Source organism: Bombus vancouverensis, chromosome 8, assembly GCF_051014615.1.
Source record: "Bombus vancouverensis nearcticus chromosome 8, iyBomVanc1_principal, whole genome shotgun sequence".
In the NCBI taxonomy this organism is placed as follows: domain Eukaryota; kingdom Metazoa; phylum Arthropoda; class Insecta; order Hymenoptera; family Apidae; genus Bombus; species Bombus vancouverensis.
In genome coordinates, this window is record NC_134918.1 from 1622393 (window position 1) to 1641957 (window position 19565).

Genomic DNA, 19565 nt, shown 5'->3' on the forward strand with positions numbered 1-19565 from the left:
GAGAGGTACGTATCCGTGTTTCCACACTGGTGGTACATCCGATGCAAGATACGGCGCGTCACGACCTGCGCTCACCGCGCCATATAACCGATGCACCGTGTAAAGTGTCTCGTGGCGTATCGACCGGCACGGTTCGCTACGTTATAGGTTCGAGAATGGTGAATAGTTTACACGATGGTGCCTTACCGGTGGTCGTATTGTTCGGCCGCCATGGCCCGCATATGCAGCCTGTTGCATATCAATGCGCGAACCTCGAATGTGTTCCTCCTTCGTCGACCGGCGCGACGTCGTAGCTCACTGTCTTTCTTTCGTTGGCTGCTCTCTTTCGCTCCCATTCTCTGCCGCTTCGATCTCTTCTTTCGCCAAGTTTCTCGATCGATCTTGCGTTCTGCTGTCTCTTTCTCGACGTTCATATTCCTCGGCGCGCGATCGAAACAGAGAAACGAGGAGGCCGGCCGAACATGGGATACGCTATCGCAGGTTGAAAGGTATTCCGTCCTCGGCGAACGCACGAACCCGATTCGTCGCAAATCTCTGCTTCTTCGCTGTTCGAGCGATCCCTATGGCGGGTCGCGTCGGTAAACAGCTCGTTTCTCGAATTCCTTGCGTTTACTTTGGTGCGATGGCGATCGTTGATAGATCGTAATTACGCACACCATCAACGTGGGTGTATTGGACAACGCCGCGTGACACCAGTTTCGTCTGTCCTTTCGTCTTTTTCAACGAATCAACGACGGTCATTCGCGAAGAGACGTGGAAAATGCGATCGCGCGTGAGCCAAGTGTCGCGAAGCGCGATACAAAAGAGGTTTCGGGTTCGACGAGAGGTGTGACTCGGTTGTTCCTGTATCGATCCGATCGATCCGGTGATTTCGGAGTGCAGCTCCCAATCGGCCACGCGTCCGAGCGAGAACCTGTTCGCACGGAAGATCGAGGTCTGGCACTCGGGCCCACAATATTTGACACACGGCAGCCAATCAGATTATCAGATTAAAGTCGGACGAGCCGACGCAGCGGCGATCGTCGACACAGGTGCGATTCATTTTGTAAGAGAGAGCTCGACCGCGTTTCCTTCAATGTTCTCGCGGCTGATTCTCATTGTCCTTTTGCGGCACCTGTTTCGACACAGAGCACGTTTTTCCGAACGATACTCGGGAGTTCGTTTCTTTCTTTTCGCCATACTCGCTCTCTATCGATGCATTTGCACAATTATAGCACGGTGACTGTTTGAATATTTTAACGTCGAATTCATTAATTTCGTATTTATTATGGAACATCGAATCGCGTTATCAGATCGCTGGCGAAAGGCAGCCTCGGAAGACGTTATTGCCACTTTACGAGCACCTGTTCTGATAAGGACGGTGGTTTCTTTCTGGAAATACGAAAAATAGTGCGGTCATTATAGGGGCGCATGATCGTCGATGAAGCAGAGGCCGTTAAAAGCAACGTAGACGAACTCCTTATTGGGCAGGGTTCGGCCACGGACGGACCGACAACCGTGTACGATCCTTCCATAAAACCAGGCGACAAAGTGAGGAACGCGCTTCATTTTACGGCCGAGTTTATGGTACGTGGCAAAGAATCATCGGCCCGTGATCGCGTCGACTAGAGACGGACCGGTCTTATCTTATCCGCGGAACGAGCGGCCGCTCCCAACTTTTCTCGGCTTTTCGATCGCTTTTGTACAGGAGTGTAGTTCGGTGATCTTGGCGACCAAGGTTGGATTACGCAGAAACTGCCTTAAAATTCAGCGCGTTTCGGGAGACGGTCGATTCTTAGGGACCGTGATTCCTTTTAAAATACGGGTCGATCGTTGATATTGCGAATTGCTCTGAGACGAAGTTGCATAATCCATCTGGTAAGGTACTTTGGACGCGGAGAAGGTTCATTTAATCCGTTGATCGAAAGTACTGGTAACGAAATCGAATTACTCGAGGATTTCATCGTGGCGTAATCTCTTGTATTTTTTGATCGAGTCATTCGTGGTTTTCGTACCTTGGAATTCTTGTCAGGAGAATGCATATCGACTGGCAGTCGGGCGTTGGAGGCGGAACGGAGAGAATCGGTTCGTGCGAGACGACGGAGCAGGACACGAAAAAGACCAAAACAGTGAAGAAAGGAAGGAGGAGAGGACAGAGAAACGGCAGGGGAAGGTGGACCGTCCTCATCGTCGTCGCTATCGTCGTTGTTGTCGTTGTTGTCGTCGTTGTTGTCGTTGTTGTCGTTGTTGTCGTCGTTGTTGTCGTTGTTGTCGTTGTTGTCGTCGTTGTCGTCGCCAGCGTCGTTGTTGTCGCTGTTGTCGTTGTTGTCGTCGTTGTTGTCGTTGTTGTCGTCGTTGTTGTCGTCATTGTTGTCGTCGTTGTTATCGTCTTTGTCGTCGTTGTCGTCGTTGTTGTCGTTGTCGTCGTTGTCGTCGTTGTCGTCGTTGTCGTCGTTGTCGTCGTTGTCGTCGTTGTCGTCGTTGTCGTCGTTGTCGTCGTTGTCGTCGTTGTCGTCGTTGTCGTCGTTGTCGTCGTTGTCGTCGTTGTCGTCGTTGTTGTCGTTGTCGTCTTTGTCGAGGTCGCATAAATCGTCGCGAATCGGATATCGAGGAACCGAATGCAAGTCGCTATTGTCCAGGTCCCCCCCCCCCTCTCCCTTGTTCCTTTCCTCAGAGTTGCTGTTACGGAACTGCACTCTTTGCATACGGTTTAAATATCATCGCTCTGCTTACTTTAAGGACTCCTAGTACCATATCTTCTCCTCTTTTGTGCTTCTTTTCGACGGTACTGGGCGAAACCGGGATTCGCAAGACATGAAACGTCGAAAGGAACCCAAAGACGTGTTCTGTCTCGTACTTTCGTTCCTTTTCTATCGCTGAATCGCATCGATTCTCTGCGATCGGTATGAGCTGTATATTTATAGTGCCGCTTCGCCGACGCGTTTTTACGTTTCTTTCGAAGTAGATCATCTCGCAGATTCGGCCCGATCCATCTCGAGTTCTCCGATTGACGAAACACGAACGACGTCAATTGTTACGATATCGTCGAGATTCGAATACCTAGTTCTGGATCGTGGTAACGTTATTTCGAGTTCCGAGATAATCGAAGAGGAGTAGATCGAATAAAATTCGGTGCAGTCGTTTTTGTCCAAGTCTCTTGACCTCGGAAAAGCGGTTTCAAGTTTTCGAAAATGACGACACGGGCTCGGCTCTAATCTTATCCAACCGGCACATCGTCAGTCTTTAACGAATTTAACGACGACACTATATAAAAATCAACAGGCACTGACGTCGTTTAAAGGTGTCCATAAAGATACACAGAGATATAATTCGAGGACTGATCCGGCTGTTACGACCAAAGTTTCATAAAAGATCGTTCGCTTTTCGAGAAATTTCGCCGATAATCGAACTGAGAGGAGGAAATTTGTAGCGAACGCCTGACCGAAACCAAAGGAAAAAGTATCAGTGAAGGCACGAGACCCGCCGTAGATAAAGGATCTGTCGACGTTCGAAACGAGGAGGTCGCAAAAAGTAGGATTCCTCGTTCCTCGGAGATGAAGTATTCCGCATGGCGAAGCGGCCGATACGTTGTCTCTCTTTTCTCCGCGTCTTCTTTCGTCGGACCTTTCGTTCCTTTTTCTCTCGGATCTTTGGATCTTCCCTTCCTCCGTACCGCGCATCGTGCTTTCGCCGGACTTGCAAATTTCGCGCAGGCATCGTCTTTTCTCCGGGGTGCAGCGGTACGTTGCGACTTTGCATCCCGAGAAGAGAGTTACCGTCCGACCCAACCTAAACCGAGCTACGAGATCCGCATGGAAAGATAGCGGAGTCTCTGCCACGGTAGGACGAATGTTCGTAGTCTGATTTGCGTAATTCCGTTCCTGGAATTTCATTTTCTTCCCGCCTTTGGTTTCCTAGTTCTGTTATTCAGAAAGAAAAGCTGGATAACAGAATCATCCAAGCTCCGGACGAAACTTTCGCATTCACGATATTTCGCAATTTCGAGGACACATTTTATGCGTCGAAAACAAATTTACATGGAAACACGTCCACTTCTCTTAATTAAGAAGCGATGTTCGGACGACTACGATAGCTATTCCCGGGGATCGTTCGTTCGAATCTCGATGATCCAAGCGCAGGTATTCGTCCGGTCAGCGTCGAATTAAGAGACGCGTATTAGGACCTCGCCGGCGAAGATGGTGGTTGGGCAAAGAGGACAAAAGGGAAGAGAAAAGAATATACGGATGCAGAGGAAAGGCGGCTGGGCGGCAGTTTGGATCGCATATGTTAATCTCGGTTAGTTCGGCATCCGTTTACATCATTTTCGACAGCGGCTGTTTATTGCCAGATGTAAATCGATATTGAACGGGCGAGCAACAACAAGCTCGTGCCTCAGTTGCGAATGATCGAACGTAAGTATCCTGGCTCACGACCTGATCGAGCGTATTTACGTCCATTTTTCGACGCGTCTATTCGTTTCAACGAATTACGGGAAAGTTCGATCGAGTGTTTGTTCGAGGAAACGATTTCAACCGTTTGGGTCCCAGGAGTCTATGAAAAAACAGACTCGAAAAATCCCGAACAGCGCGATAGCGTTTGTCTTAATCGAATATGAAGAGAATAGCGCTCGTCATATTTGTCATTTTTATGAAATACATCTATATTAGTATATATGTGCACTATTAGTTTATAAATATGTTGTTTATTCAATAAAAATTATTGAGAAGATAACGATGAAATACAAAATTCGTCAGAATACGTCAGTCGTCCGTAGAGTCCAAAAGCACACAAAAACGACACAAAATCTAAACAGCGCGATCGCGCTGCTTGCGACTCAAACGATTAAATAAGGCATATGAGCGGTGATGAGCTTTGGCTCAATCCTCGAAAAACTAGCGTTGTCTTCGAAGTTGATAGACAGAAGTTCTGAACTCACGAGACAGCACAACGTTCAAGCTCGTTTTGAAGCCTTTTCCGATGCTTCTTTCGCCCAGCCCATCAAGGGAAATCCACGATATAAATCGTTCGCGGGTACTCGGCGGGTTAGGGACAGGAAAAGCACATCCTCTCCGGTGGAAGAATCGTGCATACGCGTGGTTATGGAGTGACGGGAATCGTTTTGAATCGGGACGAGCTCGAGCCGCTCGTGAAAAGTCGATGGGCGTTGCAGAAATCCCGAGGTTGTGGTTTGCAGCGGCAAGCGCGGACAAGTCGGATGTGTAAATGCTTCCTCGCGCTTGGCCCTGTGCGCGGTCGTTTGAACGAATGTGTGTGCGAACATATAGATGCCCAGATAGAGGTGCGCTACGAGGCGCGATCAACGCACAGGGTCTGCGATAGAACGGCTCCCCTTCTCTGGCCACGCTGGGCCTATAATGCGCCTCCCCGACTCTTATCTCGCGCCTCGTTATCGCCGTTTACCATCTCACGGTCTAGAGAGCGGTGGGCTCTCTATGCGATCTCAGTACATGCACGTGCACATCCATAGATCTTTTTCTCGCTCTTTCTCCGACCCTTCGCCGATTCGATCCCCTTTTCCTCTGCCTTGCCTCTTCGCCTCCTCGATGTTTCCAGGGAGGGAAATTATCGCAGGATAATCCAAGATGAGATCGTTGAAAGGGGTGGTCCGAAGGATGAAAAGGTAAACGATTTCGATCCGGTAGACTTAGGATACGAAGCGAGCTGTTCCAGCAATTTGTCGAAAATTTCTAATCGTAATGATCGTACGAATATAACGAACGTATCTATACCTAAAGATAGTTGGCAGTATAAAGTTGGTGCTGCACATAGCACGCTACTAGGCAACAGTAGCTAATGTCCAGCGTCATTTTATTTTCGTTTGGTTGCAAGCTGCGCAACCTTATTGTCGCCGTCCATTGTCTTGTCGTTCTTGCCGCCCTCCGCTTCTAAACCTTCTCTTCTTCTTCCCCTCGTATACATTCGTCGGCCATGCCAAACCATTTAGCTGCATCTGCAGACCGAGACGTTTTACGCGTGTATGGAGCTCTATTCGTTTGTTTACCAGTCTCTCGATGCTAGCATTTCTTGCGCTATTGTGCGCCGCGAACACGCTCCGTCCTCTCTCGTAAGTACTTGCCGCGTGCAACTGAGATCCCAGACAGGCGCACTCTCGCGAATCCGTGTATACATAGTCGTATCGAAATTTGCGTGTTGACAGTTTACTTTAGTCTAAAATCGTTTCCCACCTCGGAGGAATGTAAATGGATCTGTTGAATAATTTAGAAATTCGAAGGCAGCGCGATCGACCGCGAATAAATGTCGAACGTAGTCCGCGCATCAAACGCGGAACGCGAGACGTTATCACATATATATGTATGGCAAGACACGTCGATGTAGCTGTAAGAAGATGGAAGGGAGATGGCGACGCAGAAGGGACGGTGTCGATGCGTTAAAGAGAAGGCCCGAGGAGCTTAGAGCGAAGGAAGATGGCACGTTGGAAAGATAGGTGAGAGAAGGAGAGAAAAAGACGCGGGACCCCCGTCAACGAAGCATACCTTTACCACGGTATCGTTTCTTCATCGCATTCGTCGCGTCGCTCGACGCTACCACGACTCATGGCTAATCATCATTATTTAATTACGAGGCCGTTTTTCGTTAGACGGAGTAGAGTGTCGGTGGTTCGTGGAGGCACGTCCCTATCGTCGAACGAGGTTTGTTCGTCCAGCGATTTTCGTAAATCTGTTTTACGAGACCTACCCCATTTGGAATTTGAGACACGTATCATCGCTTAGGGAACGGAGAAAGAGAGAGAGAGGGAGAATGAGAGAGAGAGAGGAGCGGACAGTTTCCACGGATAGTTTTATGATTCTCGCGTTGGAATCGGCGACGATGAGCTTGAGCACGAGCGTGTTCCGGTTCGTGGTTCAACGGAAAAGGATTACCAGTGAAAGAGAGTCAATTAAAACGGTGGCACAAACGTTTTCGCTCTATTTCGAGCTATCGGCGCCGCTAGGTTAAACGTATTTCTCAAATTTGATCGCGCGCCATTCCCTAATTAACGAATTCGATCGTTTTCGCTTGGGTGTCAAGCGCGATCCCGCCTATCTCGATCGTCGCTATTACCGAGGCTACCTCATCCAATTAAAAATCCACCAATTTATGCAAACGGTCGGGCTTTTATTGGCTGCCGACCAGACTCGAAACATTCCGAAATGGACCGCGGGATGCCTCGAAAATCGCAAGCGCGAAACCGAGATACCTCGGGGCCGGGGGATCCTATTTGGAGCGAAATAGCTGGTAATTCGGTGGCCGATCGGCCGGCCGATCTGTTGGTCGGTCGGTGAACGGCTGGCCGCGCGGGTTCCAGAGAAAAGAAGGAACGAGGTGACAAAGTATTCACCGGAGGCGATTACAAGGTTTCCTCGGCGGTCGTAAAGGTGCGGACCTCGTTTACGTGGATGAGGGCTACCGCGACGATGGTGCCGCCCCTGAAGACGACCGAGCAAGCGATCCAGCCAGCCAGCGAGCCACCGACCGACCTCGAGTGGGATGGCCCGTTACGAGCTAATTAGCAAAATAAGAGAAACTCTCTGTGAGGTATACAGCGTTGTAGCAGCAGCGTAGGCAAGGGAACTTGCGCGTCCTTATACGGCGTGATCGAATCGTCAGTCTGTAATTTATCGCGAGTTTTCTTAACCCGGAATGTTCCTGCTTGTGAAACTCGGTACACCGGTTTTTTTTCCCTAGTCTACGTTTCTTCTTTTCCTTCTTTTCTGACCAATCGACCGGCAATTAAACGTGATGCTTAGCGAAGAATATCTTCCGTGCTTATACTCGTGCTCTGTTAGATATAACATCCCCACGAAAATGGTATAATCGTTGGCGATCCGATTAAAACAGTGAACGAAGCCCACACCGCATTCCGTCGGTAATCACTGTTTCTAATTAACCAAACGAAAGCTTCTTGTCCCGCGTTTTGCTACGCGCTCCGGAGGTTTTTCTACTGTCGCAAGAAAACCGCGATCCACGCCTATAAATAGACTCGCGTTACTCGTCGATGCATTCTAAAAAGTTTCGCGACTATAGGTATCCCGCGGTCATCGCGGGATTTCAAGTGTTCACCGTTTCGAATTAAAGGCAAAAAGACGCGTTACTAGGTTTCGTGCCGAACGCAAGCGTGAACGGGCATGACAGCCGCGGGAAAATTAGTTGGCTAAAGAGAGTGAAAATCTAGCTCTAGCTAGATAGCTGGTGAGGACCACGCAGAATCGTCAGTAGGCTCGATCGTTTTTTGCATTGCCACACATTGCCGATCTACGCGCGATGGTCGGACGATCCAATGGAGAGAAGGGGTAGGAGGTTTCTTGACCGCATGCCGTAACGTCGCTGTTTATTAATGCGAGCTAACGTTTGCCTGCTGGCTTTTCTTCTAGATGAGAATGCGGCGCAATTATGCGGCGCAACTATGCGACGCTACTCGAACCGTGCCACGCTCGATATCAATTAGACGGTTTTTATTGCGATTCCAGAGGCGTACGGCGGCTCGTTTATACAAGGGTGGCGACGGCGCGTCACCCACGGTGAGTACCGACCGACGAAAAACAAATGGTCGTAATCCCGCGATCTTACGACCGTCGCCCGCGGTCGCGGGCCAACTTTTGTCCTCGTAGCGTTCTCCAACCGAGAGTCGGGCAAGTCGAGAGAAGCGAAGTAGAGTGAAGAGCGAGCGGCTCGTGTTGTACGTGAGAAAGAGCCGAGCAGAAGCGGGATCGAGCTATCGTCGCGCAAGAAAGCCGGACAGAGAGCGAGAGGGACAAGAAAAGGAGCACGGGAACGGGAGTCAAGGAACTAGAAACGAATTCCATTTGTGCGACTGAGAGAGGACGAGGCGTGAACGGTGGAATCGACGGAGATACGGAGAATCAGAGGATAGGATAAAAAGGGTTGTGGCACGACGTTGGTCGCGAGGTACACGCCGCGCTTACCGTACCGCGCGCGTACCGAAGTTAGAGAAAGAATCAACCACGTAGGAACGCAGGCTGAGAAAGCAAGAGAAACCGAGCGCACCGGATAGAAGGGAGGATGCCGGGTAAACGGAACTCGGGGCGTAGAAGACACGGATAGATTGTAAATAAGAGAGGAAAGCATGGTGAACGTGCAGGATTATTCTGAATCGAAAAGCTCTCGACGAGTTTCTACCGGCTTGCATTGTCGGTACGCTAGAGGGCACGTTCTGGTACGAGGTGTTGCACGACTACAAGGTGTTACAGAGATATACTCCGGGCATACCGCGCACGTGTACGCACGCGTACGCACACGTACACCATTGACCGGCGTGCAACAATCGCTTAACCATTGACTGGAACCTCCGGATCCCTCGCGTTATTCCTATCGAGGCCCTCGCGTTCTCTACTCCGACGTTAACAGCCTCGAAAATCTATTAAAGGCGGAATTTCGGCAAACAAACGTTTAGTATTGGCCGTTGTCGATGGAATTGTCGGTGTAGTAATAACAACGAAATGTCCAGTCGTAGTAATTAAGTCGGTGATTAAATTTGCATTGCTAATGGATCTTTATGATTGCGGAGATTGAGAGATTAGAAGCAACCTAATGTCGAATCTATGTTCCAACGATTAAAAACTACGAAAACCGATCAGATACACGTCCTTAATGCCATACATTACCGAACGCAATACCTCGTAGGACCTTCCGTCGAGGTCGCTGCGATCAAAAGTCGTTTTGTATCGTAACGTCAACGACCCACCCTTCCTTCCTATCCGGAAGCAAAAGTCGAGTTAAACGTACTTTCGCGGAGGGCATGGCTGAACTCGTCGCGATGCGAAGCGACGCGACGCAACGCACCAACAACTGGCCGAGAGGACGCGAAAGGGCGAGAATCAGTAATGAGTACGTTACGGGTTTCTTGACTGGCTCGGGTATCGCTGCAAAAACTCGCTCTCGATTCTATCCATGAAGCGCGGAGACGAACGCTGGAAGAGGAGCGAACAGAGGAAAGACAGGTAAAGGAGGCACGGAAAACGAGAGAAGAGGGTAGAGATGAAAGCGATGGTGCAAGAGGAGAGGGAGAAGAAGGAGGAACAGACGTGGGCCACGAATGCACCGCGCTGGACCAGCGATCTCCGCGAATTAATCAAATACGCGAGCGATTTGTCTTCGTTACACCCACGTGGGCACCCCGGAGGGACGCCTGTGTAACCGGGGTGACGAAGCCCTCTCGACTCGGCACCGCGGGTGAAAAACCCGTCCACCGACTGCGTCCACCGGACACGCTCCGATTGCAATTTATTCATTTCATAATCGAAGGAAGGGAGCAGGTTTGGTTTTCGCGTAGATCCCGCACAGGATGGTTATAACTCGAGAGTCGCGTAAAATCGCGATAACGCTTCTTATCGGTTCATTTTCGCTCTGTCCCTTCGGGGTTGGTCTCGCAATTATAAGTTAACGATTATCGATAAATAGATGGGTGCGAATGAAACGATCGCGTTTGTTTATATTGCCGTTTAAAACGCACTGGCGATTATGCGAGTGGTTCGGACGTGGTCCGAAATCGTGTCGGAGATCCCTTCGGACACGCGGATGATTCTGCCGTATTGGGATGCGAAGTAAATCGTAATTATATACGGAGAGTAGTACGTGATCGGTGGATCCTCCTCTCGCAGCGAGACTCGATGGAAAAAGATCACGCGGACGTTTAATAACACAGGTACCGAATGCCGATGGGTGTAGAGTGTAGGTACGGTATATAAATGTGCGTGTACGTCTCTCCGCTACCAGCGTCGGTGCCGAATACGCGACCTCCGTCGTGTATTTGTACGAGCGCTGATCTCATCCATACGCTATTTTACAATTACACTTTACGATACACAATTTCGTACAAACCTGCTTACATTTACGCGCGCAAATTCGCGTCGGTATTCTTCGAAGCGAGCATGCACGTACGCCAGCTACATTTACATGCGCGAGGACGAGTTTGCAGCAATTTTAATAACACGGCTATCGGGTGCCGGTAAGCATAAGTTTCGGCCGAGCGTTCTGGCGTGCGCTCGCGCGCACATGTGTATACTTTTTCTCCAGATCGATATCGATCCGTGGTTGCGGTGTGGTTCGTTGCACGCCAGCCGATTGAACGACCGCTTACTGCTTACGAGCGTAACGTGTGTGCGTGTCTCTGAGAAATATTACATAGTCACGCGCATACGTATACCGGTAACCGTGTATTAATTTCATTTGTCTCAGCTCTCGACCTCTCAAACACGCTTATTAGAATTCGGATTGAAACGACGAAACTGTACGCGAAACAACTTACTTACTTTTTAGTCGAGTGGGTCGCGTGGGATAATAGCGCGACGTTCTCCATTCCCGTGGATTTCGCGTATTTATCGAGGAGACGTAGAACTATTAGGAAGGCAGCGAAATGGAATGGGTATAAATAGCGAACCATAAATTATGCCATCCACGTACGCGTTCGAGTACCATCTTTAAGGCAGAGTCCGTATAACCTATGTCGCTCGACTCGTCGAGTCTCGATACGATACGATGGCGGCGACGACGACGACGAAGACGATGTTACCGGATATCGTGCAAATGGAAGCCCTCGCGGCTACCTTCCACGTAAACCCATGGAGGCGGTGCTTACTCCGCATCTCCGTCTACCAGGTTTTTCCTACAGTTGCCGAGGAAAAACTCGATCGGTTCCATGGGAGACACGATCGCGACGCGGTAGATCCAAGGCGTTTGTCGAAACCTATCTAGAAGAGACGTACCGGACTCCTGCTTACCCGTACCACTCCCGTTTTGGATTGAAGTGCGATCGATCGATCGGGGCAATTATCGACGAGCATCTCGTGAAAAAAAAAACTTATGTGTACTCTCGAGTCGTATCTAAGCTATACGAATACGAGCCGCATCTCGATGTCAAGGTAGGGAAACCGTCTGTCCGTCGAGTACATCGGATCGTGGGGATCGATCGATCGAGCTCGGCTAAATGTCACGAAGATATTGGCCAGGTAACTGGCGAGACAAAGCGATAACGGTTCGCTCGACCGTATTCAATAGCGTCGATAGCGCGAGCAAAACCGAAGACGGTCTAGAAGTCTAACGCAAGAACAATACCACGTGGGATACCGCGGGGCGGCGGAACATCCCTACGGTTCTTGGCACATTGACCGTGGGCGGACAGGGATCGGCACTGGTTATGCAGGAAACATGCTCTGCTCTGCCGTCCGATCGTTCATCGTCTGCCAGCGGTAATGATCGCTTGATTTCCCTATTAATTAATTGATTTCATATGTACGTGTTATAAATTTTCCTTGAATAACTCTCCTCTTTCGAGGTTTTGGGATAAACAGCGAGTCGTTGAAGAATATATATTTCCTCGTCTCATCAAAGATGATCGATCATTGGTCATTTCTTACTTCTATTCGCTTGGATTGACTTCCGTAGAAATCAGCCAAGGAGAAAATGTTCTGGTGATAGCGAGTATGCGTGCGCACGGTTATTGGTAAGGTCATTAAAGAATAAGGCGTACTGTATACGCGCGATGCATTTTATAGAACGGTGTTTAGCGAAATTACTGCCATTCGATTCAATCAATCGATCATACCGTTGGAAACAACGAATCGCGAACGTATCAGAAACAACGTATGAGTGGTGATTGCCAAGATTTTCGTACAATTTGCACCCCAAGAAAGGAAAGGAGCAAAATGCGCACGTGAGAACAAGCCGAAGTTGTAATTAACGAGCAGCTTGCTTATATAGTATCCGAATACCTTTTCGTCATTTTTGCGCTTTCGGTCTTCCCCCTCCACCATTTCCGCCCTTTCTTTTCGTGTTCCTTTTTAAAAGAAACAGACCAACGAACCAACGAATTCTTCGTTCGCTAAGGTCGAGGAAAAAAAATTAATACGAGGTTTGCATCGCATCCCTTTCTCCTCTCAAAGATTCAAGCTTCCGACGCTCGGTCTTAAAACGATCGTTACTTAAAAGAAAAGTATAAGAAAAAGCCACTTTGTAGCCATTTAACAACGATAATAACTGTGTTCGCAGGTGAACGGCCAACCAGATTTTATTTGGTGAAGGAAGAACCGGATCTAATGATGGATTCCAACACGGGCATGATTCGGATTCGCCTTCCACTGGACCGAGAAACTCGGGACAAGTACATTCTCAGCGTAGAGGCGCGCAATGGAATTTCCGCAGGCTACTGTCAGGTAACCGGCGTCGATAGAAATCGAAACAATCACGAGAGAAATCGCGATACATACACGAGCCAAGGTAGCAATCTGATCGCAACGCCGTCGCATTGTTTCTCGTCACACAGGTGGAATTGAACGTGGAGGATGTGAACGACAACGCTCCGACGTTCCCGACGAGCAGCGTCCGCATTTCCGTTCCGGAATCGCATCCCCTTCATTCGGCGCTTTACGTAGCACATGCCACCGATCCCGACATCGTTCCGTCTCACCCTATACGCTACGTCCTTGGCCAGAATAGCAACGACCTCTTTGGAATAGACGGCCGCTCGGGAGAACTCTATTTAGCAAGGAGATTGGACTACGAGACACAGCAAAGGCACGGTCTTCTGATAAGAGCGTTGGATGGTGCGGGTCTCTCCGCGAATCTCAGCCTGAGCGTCGAGGTACAGGACGTGAATGACAACCCCCCAGTGTTCGAGAGGAACGAGTATCATGTGGAGGTTCCCGAAGGCGCCAAGCTCGATTCTCAAGTGAGAAAAATCTTCATTACACGCCCGTCACGCGGGCATTTGTTTGTCGAGGAGACGTGCGGTAGGATCCCCTTTCGCGGAAGGGAGCGAGGGAGCGCATCGCAAAGTGTACATGGAAATGTGTACAGAACGAAGAAAGACTAGAAGAGTGGGAGAGAGAAATTCTGGGTCGGTAGAGGAGCGAGAGGGATTAACAACCTTTCTCCAGTGTTCCTCCGCATTCTTGTTCCTCGCACTCTTTTTGTTTTTCAAATTCGTTTTCGCCAAGCGTAACTTCATCCGGCGGGACAACCGGGAAGACCGATCATGCTGAACCTTAACACCCACTCGGATCGATGATCATCTCCTCCTCTACCTTTTGTCCTCCTCCTTCTCTATTTTTCGGTCTTCTTCGATTAGATACGGCGAATAGAGTGGAAGAAGAAGACGTTGACTCATCGAGTTCACCTTGTCAGCGGAAAACAGAAACGAATTAGCTGAACGCCGGAGCGCGCGAAAGATTAGTGATGCGAACTATAAGGTTACTAGATAGACCAGTTCAGTGGAAGGATTGATAGACTATAACTGATAGTTATTTATAGGAACGCGCAGTACGTTGTTACGCGATATATACATACGCGCTAACACGTATACGCTGTGCGCATGTGGTATGGTGTATCGCGACCCTTTACGGAGTAGTATGGAATACGCGGGATTGATAGGTAATCGTTGATAGGCTTAACAGAAACGCAGCGCACAGCTGCTCGTTTTATGAACAACCCATGCTGATTATCCCGCTTGAAAGGATTATTTATCGTGGTTAAACACCATTACCGACGAAGTTGGAACGAAATTCTTCTCCATTCCGTGAAATCTTTCCTTGCTGGTGTCTGACTCTCATGGAGACATCGAACCTCATGGTCACGGATACGACTATTTATTTCGGGTAGACTAGTTTTATGTCGTGGTCGTCGCAGTTATCTCCGTCGTCTTCGAGAAGAAAGGTTTGTCTAATTGTTCGATCAGTGGTTGACAGATAGCATCTTATTTCGTTGCGTTTCGTGGCACGACGCGCGACCACGACGGTCTTGCTCTAAATACAAGGTTAAAGATGAAGTAGAAAGCAATCGGGAAAGAGTCATTAGCTGTTGCGTACACGAGAACATGTTCGTCATTGGAGTAGCGATATCTAGCGGTGGAACGAGAGACGAACAGCGCGATTCCTTGCGGTACGGTGGTAGCCACTGGTGGACGCAATCCCGAATACAAGGATACCGATGACGAATGGCCGAGAGATCGTTGCCGCAAGATAGGCCCGTTAAATGACGTCACATTTTTAATACAACGGATACACGAGGGTACGATAGAACGGAAACGACGACGACGACGACGACGAGGTGAACAGCGCGCACGTTCCTCTCTTCCTCTTTCCTTCTTCCTTCGCCACTCGATCTCTCGTTCCATCTTTTCTCGGCGCGGCGTACACGTATATATCGGTGGTATCTATCGGCGAAACAGATCTGTGAGCTGTCGGTGGTATCCAGACAATATCTTAGCCGCGACCAGGAGAGAGACGAGCAGAGAAAGAAACTCGGGGAGATAGTAGGGGGAAGCAGCAGCTAGCAAGAGTAACTTGGCTTACAGTGAGGGTAACCCTTCACCCGCCGCGAACTAATAACGTACAGTTAGACACATTACTGCCTGCTCCCACGTCAGGTTCTCCTTCTAATGGTGGTCGATCTCTACTCTTCCTCCCTCTGTGCCGCTGCTGCCGCCGCCGCCGCCACCGTTTCGTCCTTCTTCCTTCACAGATGAGAAGACGAGTGCCGATCCTTTCTATCCTCGTCCTCGTCCCTCCGCCCTTCGCGCTCGTCGCCTTTTCTTCCTTGTGGTTCGCCATCCATCATTGCCCGAGCGCCAGCTTCGTGCACGGGATACCAAGTTATATACCCTCGATCCTATGTTTCTTCTTCTTCTCCGACCTCCGTAATTCACGATCCTCCCGCACTGGAAAACATCGACCGGTTCGAACGCATTTAGGGTTCGCGGACTTTGGGTGCGTTTAATTAATACGGAACGACCGGATCGACTGGTCTTGTCTCCTCGCCGCCTCTTTCTCCCTGCGTGCCACCTCACCGCCGCTACCTTCTTTTTCATCGATCTCATCGGCTTTTTTTCGTCTCCTCGAGAAACCTTTACATCGCAGAAATTCAGATTTCTCCCTCTTTGCGCGGCCGAGGAAGTATCGTAATTGTCGTACTCGTTTTTCCGTTGCATCGACCTACCTAAAAACACGCTCGTAAAACAAACTTGTTCCTGTCCTCTACACAGATTCTTCAAGTGACCGCGGTGGACCTTGATACGGGCAATAATGCGAGGCTGAGTTACCGTCTTCAAGGATCAACGGCCTTCCGGATCAGTCCTAACACCGGTTGGATTTACCTCGCGCAGATTCTCGATCGCGAGACCCTGGATCGGCACGCGCTGACGGTTCTCGCGACCGACAACGGTTCTCCGGCCGCGACCGCGAGCGCTTCCGTGCTGGTCACGGTGCTCGACGACAACGACAACGATCCCCGATTCGAGAAGGATTTTTACGGATTCGACCTGTTGGAGAATCTACCCTCGGGTACGCTGGTCGGATCCGTGAGTGCTTCTGATTCCGATCTTGGGAAAAACGCCCTGCTCAGATACGCGGTGGTCCAGGCCAACAGCAGTTTCACCGTCGATCCTGATACAGGTAAGATCTTTTTCTTCTTTCTGACTTTTTTCCTCTGTTTGCATAACCGATATTAATCCGGTGTGCGCGTACTTACTTGTTTCTCGTCGACGCTCGAGTGTTTGCGAAAGCTGTCAGCCGACTATGATACAGCTGATACAGTTATGAGCGCTCGAACGTTCAAACAAAAAGATCCCACACGATTAGAACCGTCGAGGAAAATATCAACGAATTCTATATACTGTCCGAATTTCCGATAGAATTAACATACCATGATATCGAACGCAGTTCGGTACGATATCGAACACATTTACAGCTCGATGTTCCTTTTTTATAGAGTGACACACATGTTGGAAAGGAATTTACGCGATCGCGTTACGTCTCTAGCTTTCTAGCACGGAAAGAAAGGAACGAAGCGTATTCGAATTGAATTCGAACCGGGCGTTGAGCAAGGCGTGAAGAAAAGGAAGAAAGAAGCGATTAATTTACTAAATAGCCCTCGGCCATCGACGCTGTTAATTTACGCGTTGCTCTTACGTCAACTCGGGAACGGTCCTGGTGATGTTGCGTACCATTGTTAAACAGCGGTACCCTGCACGATTGTGCAAGCCTTTAGAAGCACCAGACAGAAACGACACGATAGATCTTCAGACGCGGGTTTCGTAAGTCCCCGAAAACGCTTAATGAAATCGGCTTCCACGGTGCGCACAAAGCTCTGTCGTTCGTTCTGGTGGACGCGCGTCTCTCGGCTTTGGCGCGCGTTCAAGATTTATAGCGGTCGAAGTCGAAGAAAAAGAAGCGAAGGAGCGTAAATTTATTTTTGATACGAATGCCTTTAATTGGAAGACCATACAACGCAATATCGGAGATACGAACAGTGGCGCGATTATTTCGTTTTTGTAACATCTCCCCTGCTTCGTGGATATCAAAGTATAATCCCGTAAGAGTGGTGCTTTCACCTTACCGGCGTGTAACGAATCACCAGAAAGGGTTCAGCACACACCGCGAAACGAGCACGCACGCTGCCTCTCGTATGCTACGCGCATACGTGCTTTGATTGGCATGCGACACGAGAGTATTTGTGTACATGCTGGTTCGAGACCAGGTCGGTCTTCCTCTCGTATCCACGAGAAGTCTCGCTGGTTGGTGCACCGGCCTGCCTGTTTGCAGAGGAGGGTCTCTTCTCCAGTCATTCCAGTGCGAACCTTCGCTACAGAGAAATAAAAATAACCGTTGCCTCTCTCTGCCGGAAGTATCCAGTTGTTCCGTCGCAGCGGTACTTGTATATTAATCTTTGGTTTCGGAAGGTTCTACTCGACTTGTGCGCGTTGTCACCGATAGTTATGCGAGAAATTAGCGGAAAACCAAATAGCGGTGAAACGCGGGAAATCGTGGAGCGGTTGGTCGGTTGGCCAGTTTGGGTATATGTTCCACAGCTTCTAAGAAATCTCGTATTGATCGTGGCGGCGCGGAACGAGTTTCCCTAACGCAGTCTCGGAAGAGCATGGATTTCCAAATATTGGAAGAAACGCGCGGGAACGGAAAGAGAGCCGGTTCCTGAAGGGGGCAAAGAAGTTCGTCGCACGGTCCCACGGTTAACACGAGAAACGCATTAGCACGCGTCCTACGATATACTTCTTATTGTTCCGCGATGGTATCCCTCGATGCCGGCTCGTTTGCATGTTCCTCCGTCGATCGTTTGTCTTCTAAACGACGAGCACGGCGACGTCGACGGGGTTCTGTCGGCGCTGGTAGACGAGGTGGACGCGTCGGACTGGACTAGGTACGTCGAGAATTCGTAGAGGCACGCGGGTGTCTCGTGTGTCCTACGAACACCGAAGCCCTTCCTTCGACCCCTTATACGAATTGTTTTCCCCATTCCTTTCCACGTCTTGAAATAGTTTTGCTCGGCCGGCTAGGCGTTTGCTTAATTACCCATTAATGCGCTGACCCGTCGAAAAGACAGCTCGAGAAGATTCCCTCTCTCCTTTTTACGTTTCTTCTTTCTGTTCCTTTTTTCTTTCTATCTCCGCCTCCTCCTTCTCGTCCCATTCCTTCTTCCTCTTCTTCTTCTTTTTCTCTTCCTTCAGCCTCCCTACCCTTCGTAACTTTTGCGGTCCGTCTGTACCGCGAGATACGTAATTACAACGATGCTCGTTACACGCGCGACTGTATACGCATCCATATTGCAATTATAATATGCGAGAGGAGGACGGAAACGAAATACGATAGCCGGTGTCGAGACGCGACCGAGGAATTCGGGTTGAACGGACGTTTCTTAGCGAGCATATGAACAGCGATTATCCAATTAATCGTTCCTGTCCAGGAAAATTGATAAGGTCGATTTCCTCGCACAATGTCGACCGGTGATCATCCGTTCCACGTACGTACACGAATTCTATGTCAAGATATTTACGGTATTTCCATCTCATTTGAGCGGTCTCTCGCTCCGTATCACGAGCATCTTCTCGTACCGATCTAAAGAGTCGATGCGGTGAATCGAAATAAATACGAGTGGGAAACGTCTCGGATATCTTAGAAAATCAACGAAACGCGACTCATCTTATCGTTCGTGATTTTCAGGCGAGATCACGACTAAAGAGCCGCTGGATCGGGAAACGAAAGGAGTGCACGAGCTGGTCCTCGAGGCACGAGATCAAGGAACCCCGTCCAGAGCGGCCAGGGTACCATTGAAGGTTACCGTACTGGACGTGAACGACAACTCGCCCGAAATCGTGGATCCGCAAGGGGACGTGGTGAGCGTCAGGGAGGAACAACCACCGGGAACGGAAGTAGCGAGGGTTAGAGCGTTGGACACGGATCTCGGCGAAAATGCGTCCGTAACCTACACGATTTTGAAAGGTAATGCGTTACAGCCGAAGAAACACGGATCGAATCGAAGCGATTTCGTCTCGATCCACGAAAAGGAAGAAAGCGCGCTCGAAGAAATTAGTTATCCAATTACCAAGACAATTATGCACGGTCTTAAAGACGAACTCGAACGGGTTGTGTTTATACGTTCTCGTTAGGATTGCCATCCGATTTTCTCAAGAACGTTTACGAGTCGTTTCGACCCTTTCGAGCCAGTCGGATACATGCTTAACGAGTTTGAATAACCGTAATATTGCTATTTCCTTAATGGTGTTTTAACGTTATTCGTTCTCACTGTCGAGATCACGCGAG

The 19565-nt window shown here is 49.4% G+C and overlaps 1 protein-coding gene across 1 annotated transcript in view; it reads left to right on the forward strand.

The window, feature by feature from the left end:
* Positions 1–19565, forward strand: part of ds (dachsous cadherin-related 1) — a 213136-nt gene that overhangs the window by 175044 nt on the left and 18527 nt on the right. The window contains exons 4-7 of the mRNA XM_033347991.2: positions 13006–13169; positions 13280–13684; positions 15995–16403; positions 18966–19244. Of these exons, the coding sequence (XP_033203882.1) occupies positions 13006–13169; positions 13280–13684; positions 15995–16403; positions 18966–19244 (1257 nt within the window). The remainder of the gene's footprint in view (positions 1–13005; positions 13170–13279; positions 13685–15994; positions 16404–18965; positions 19245–19565) is intronic.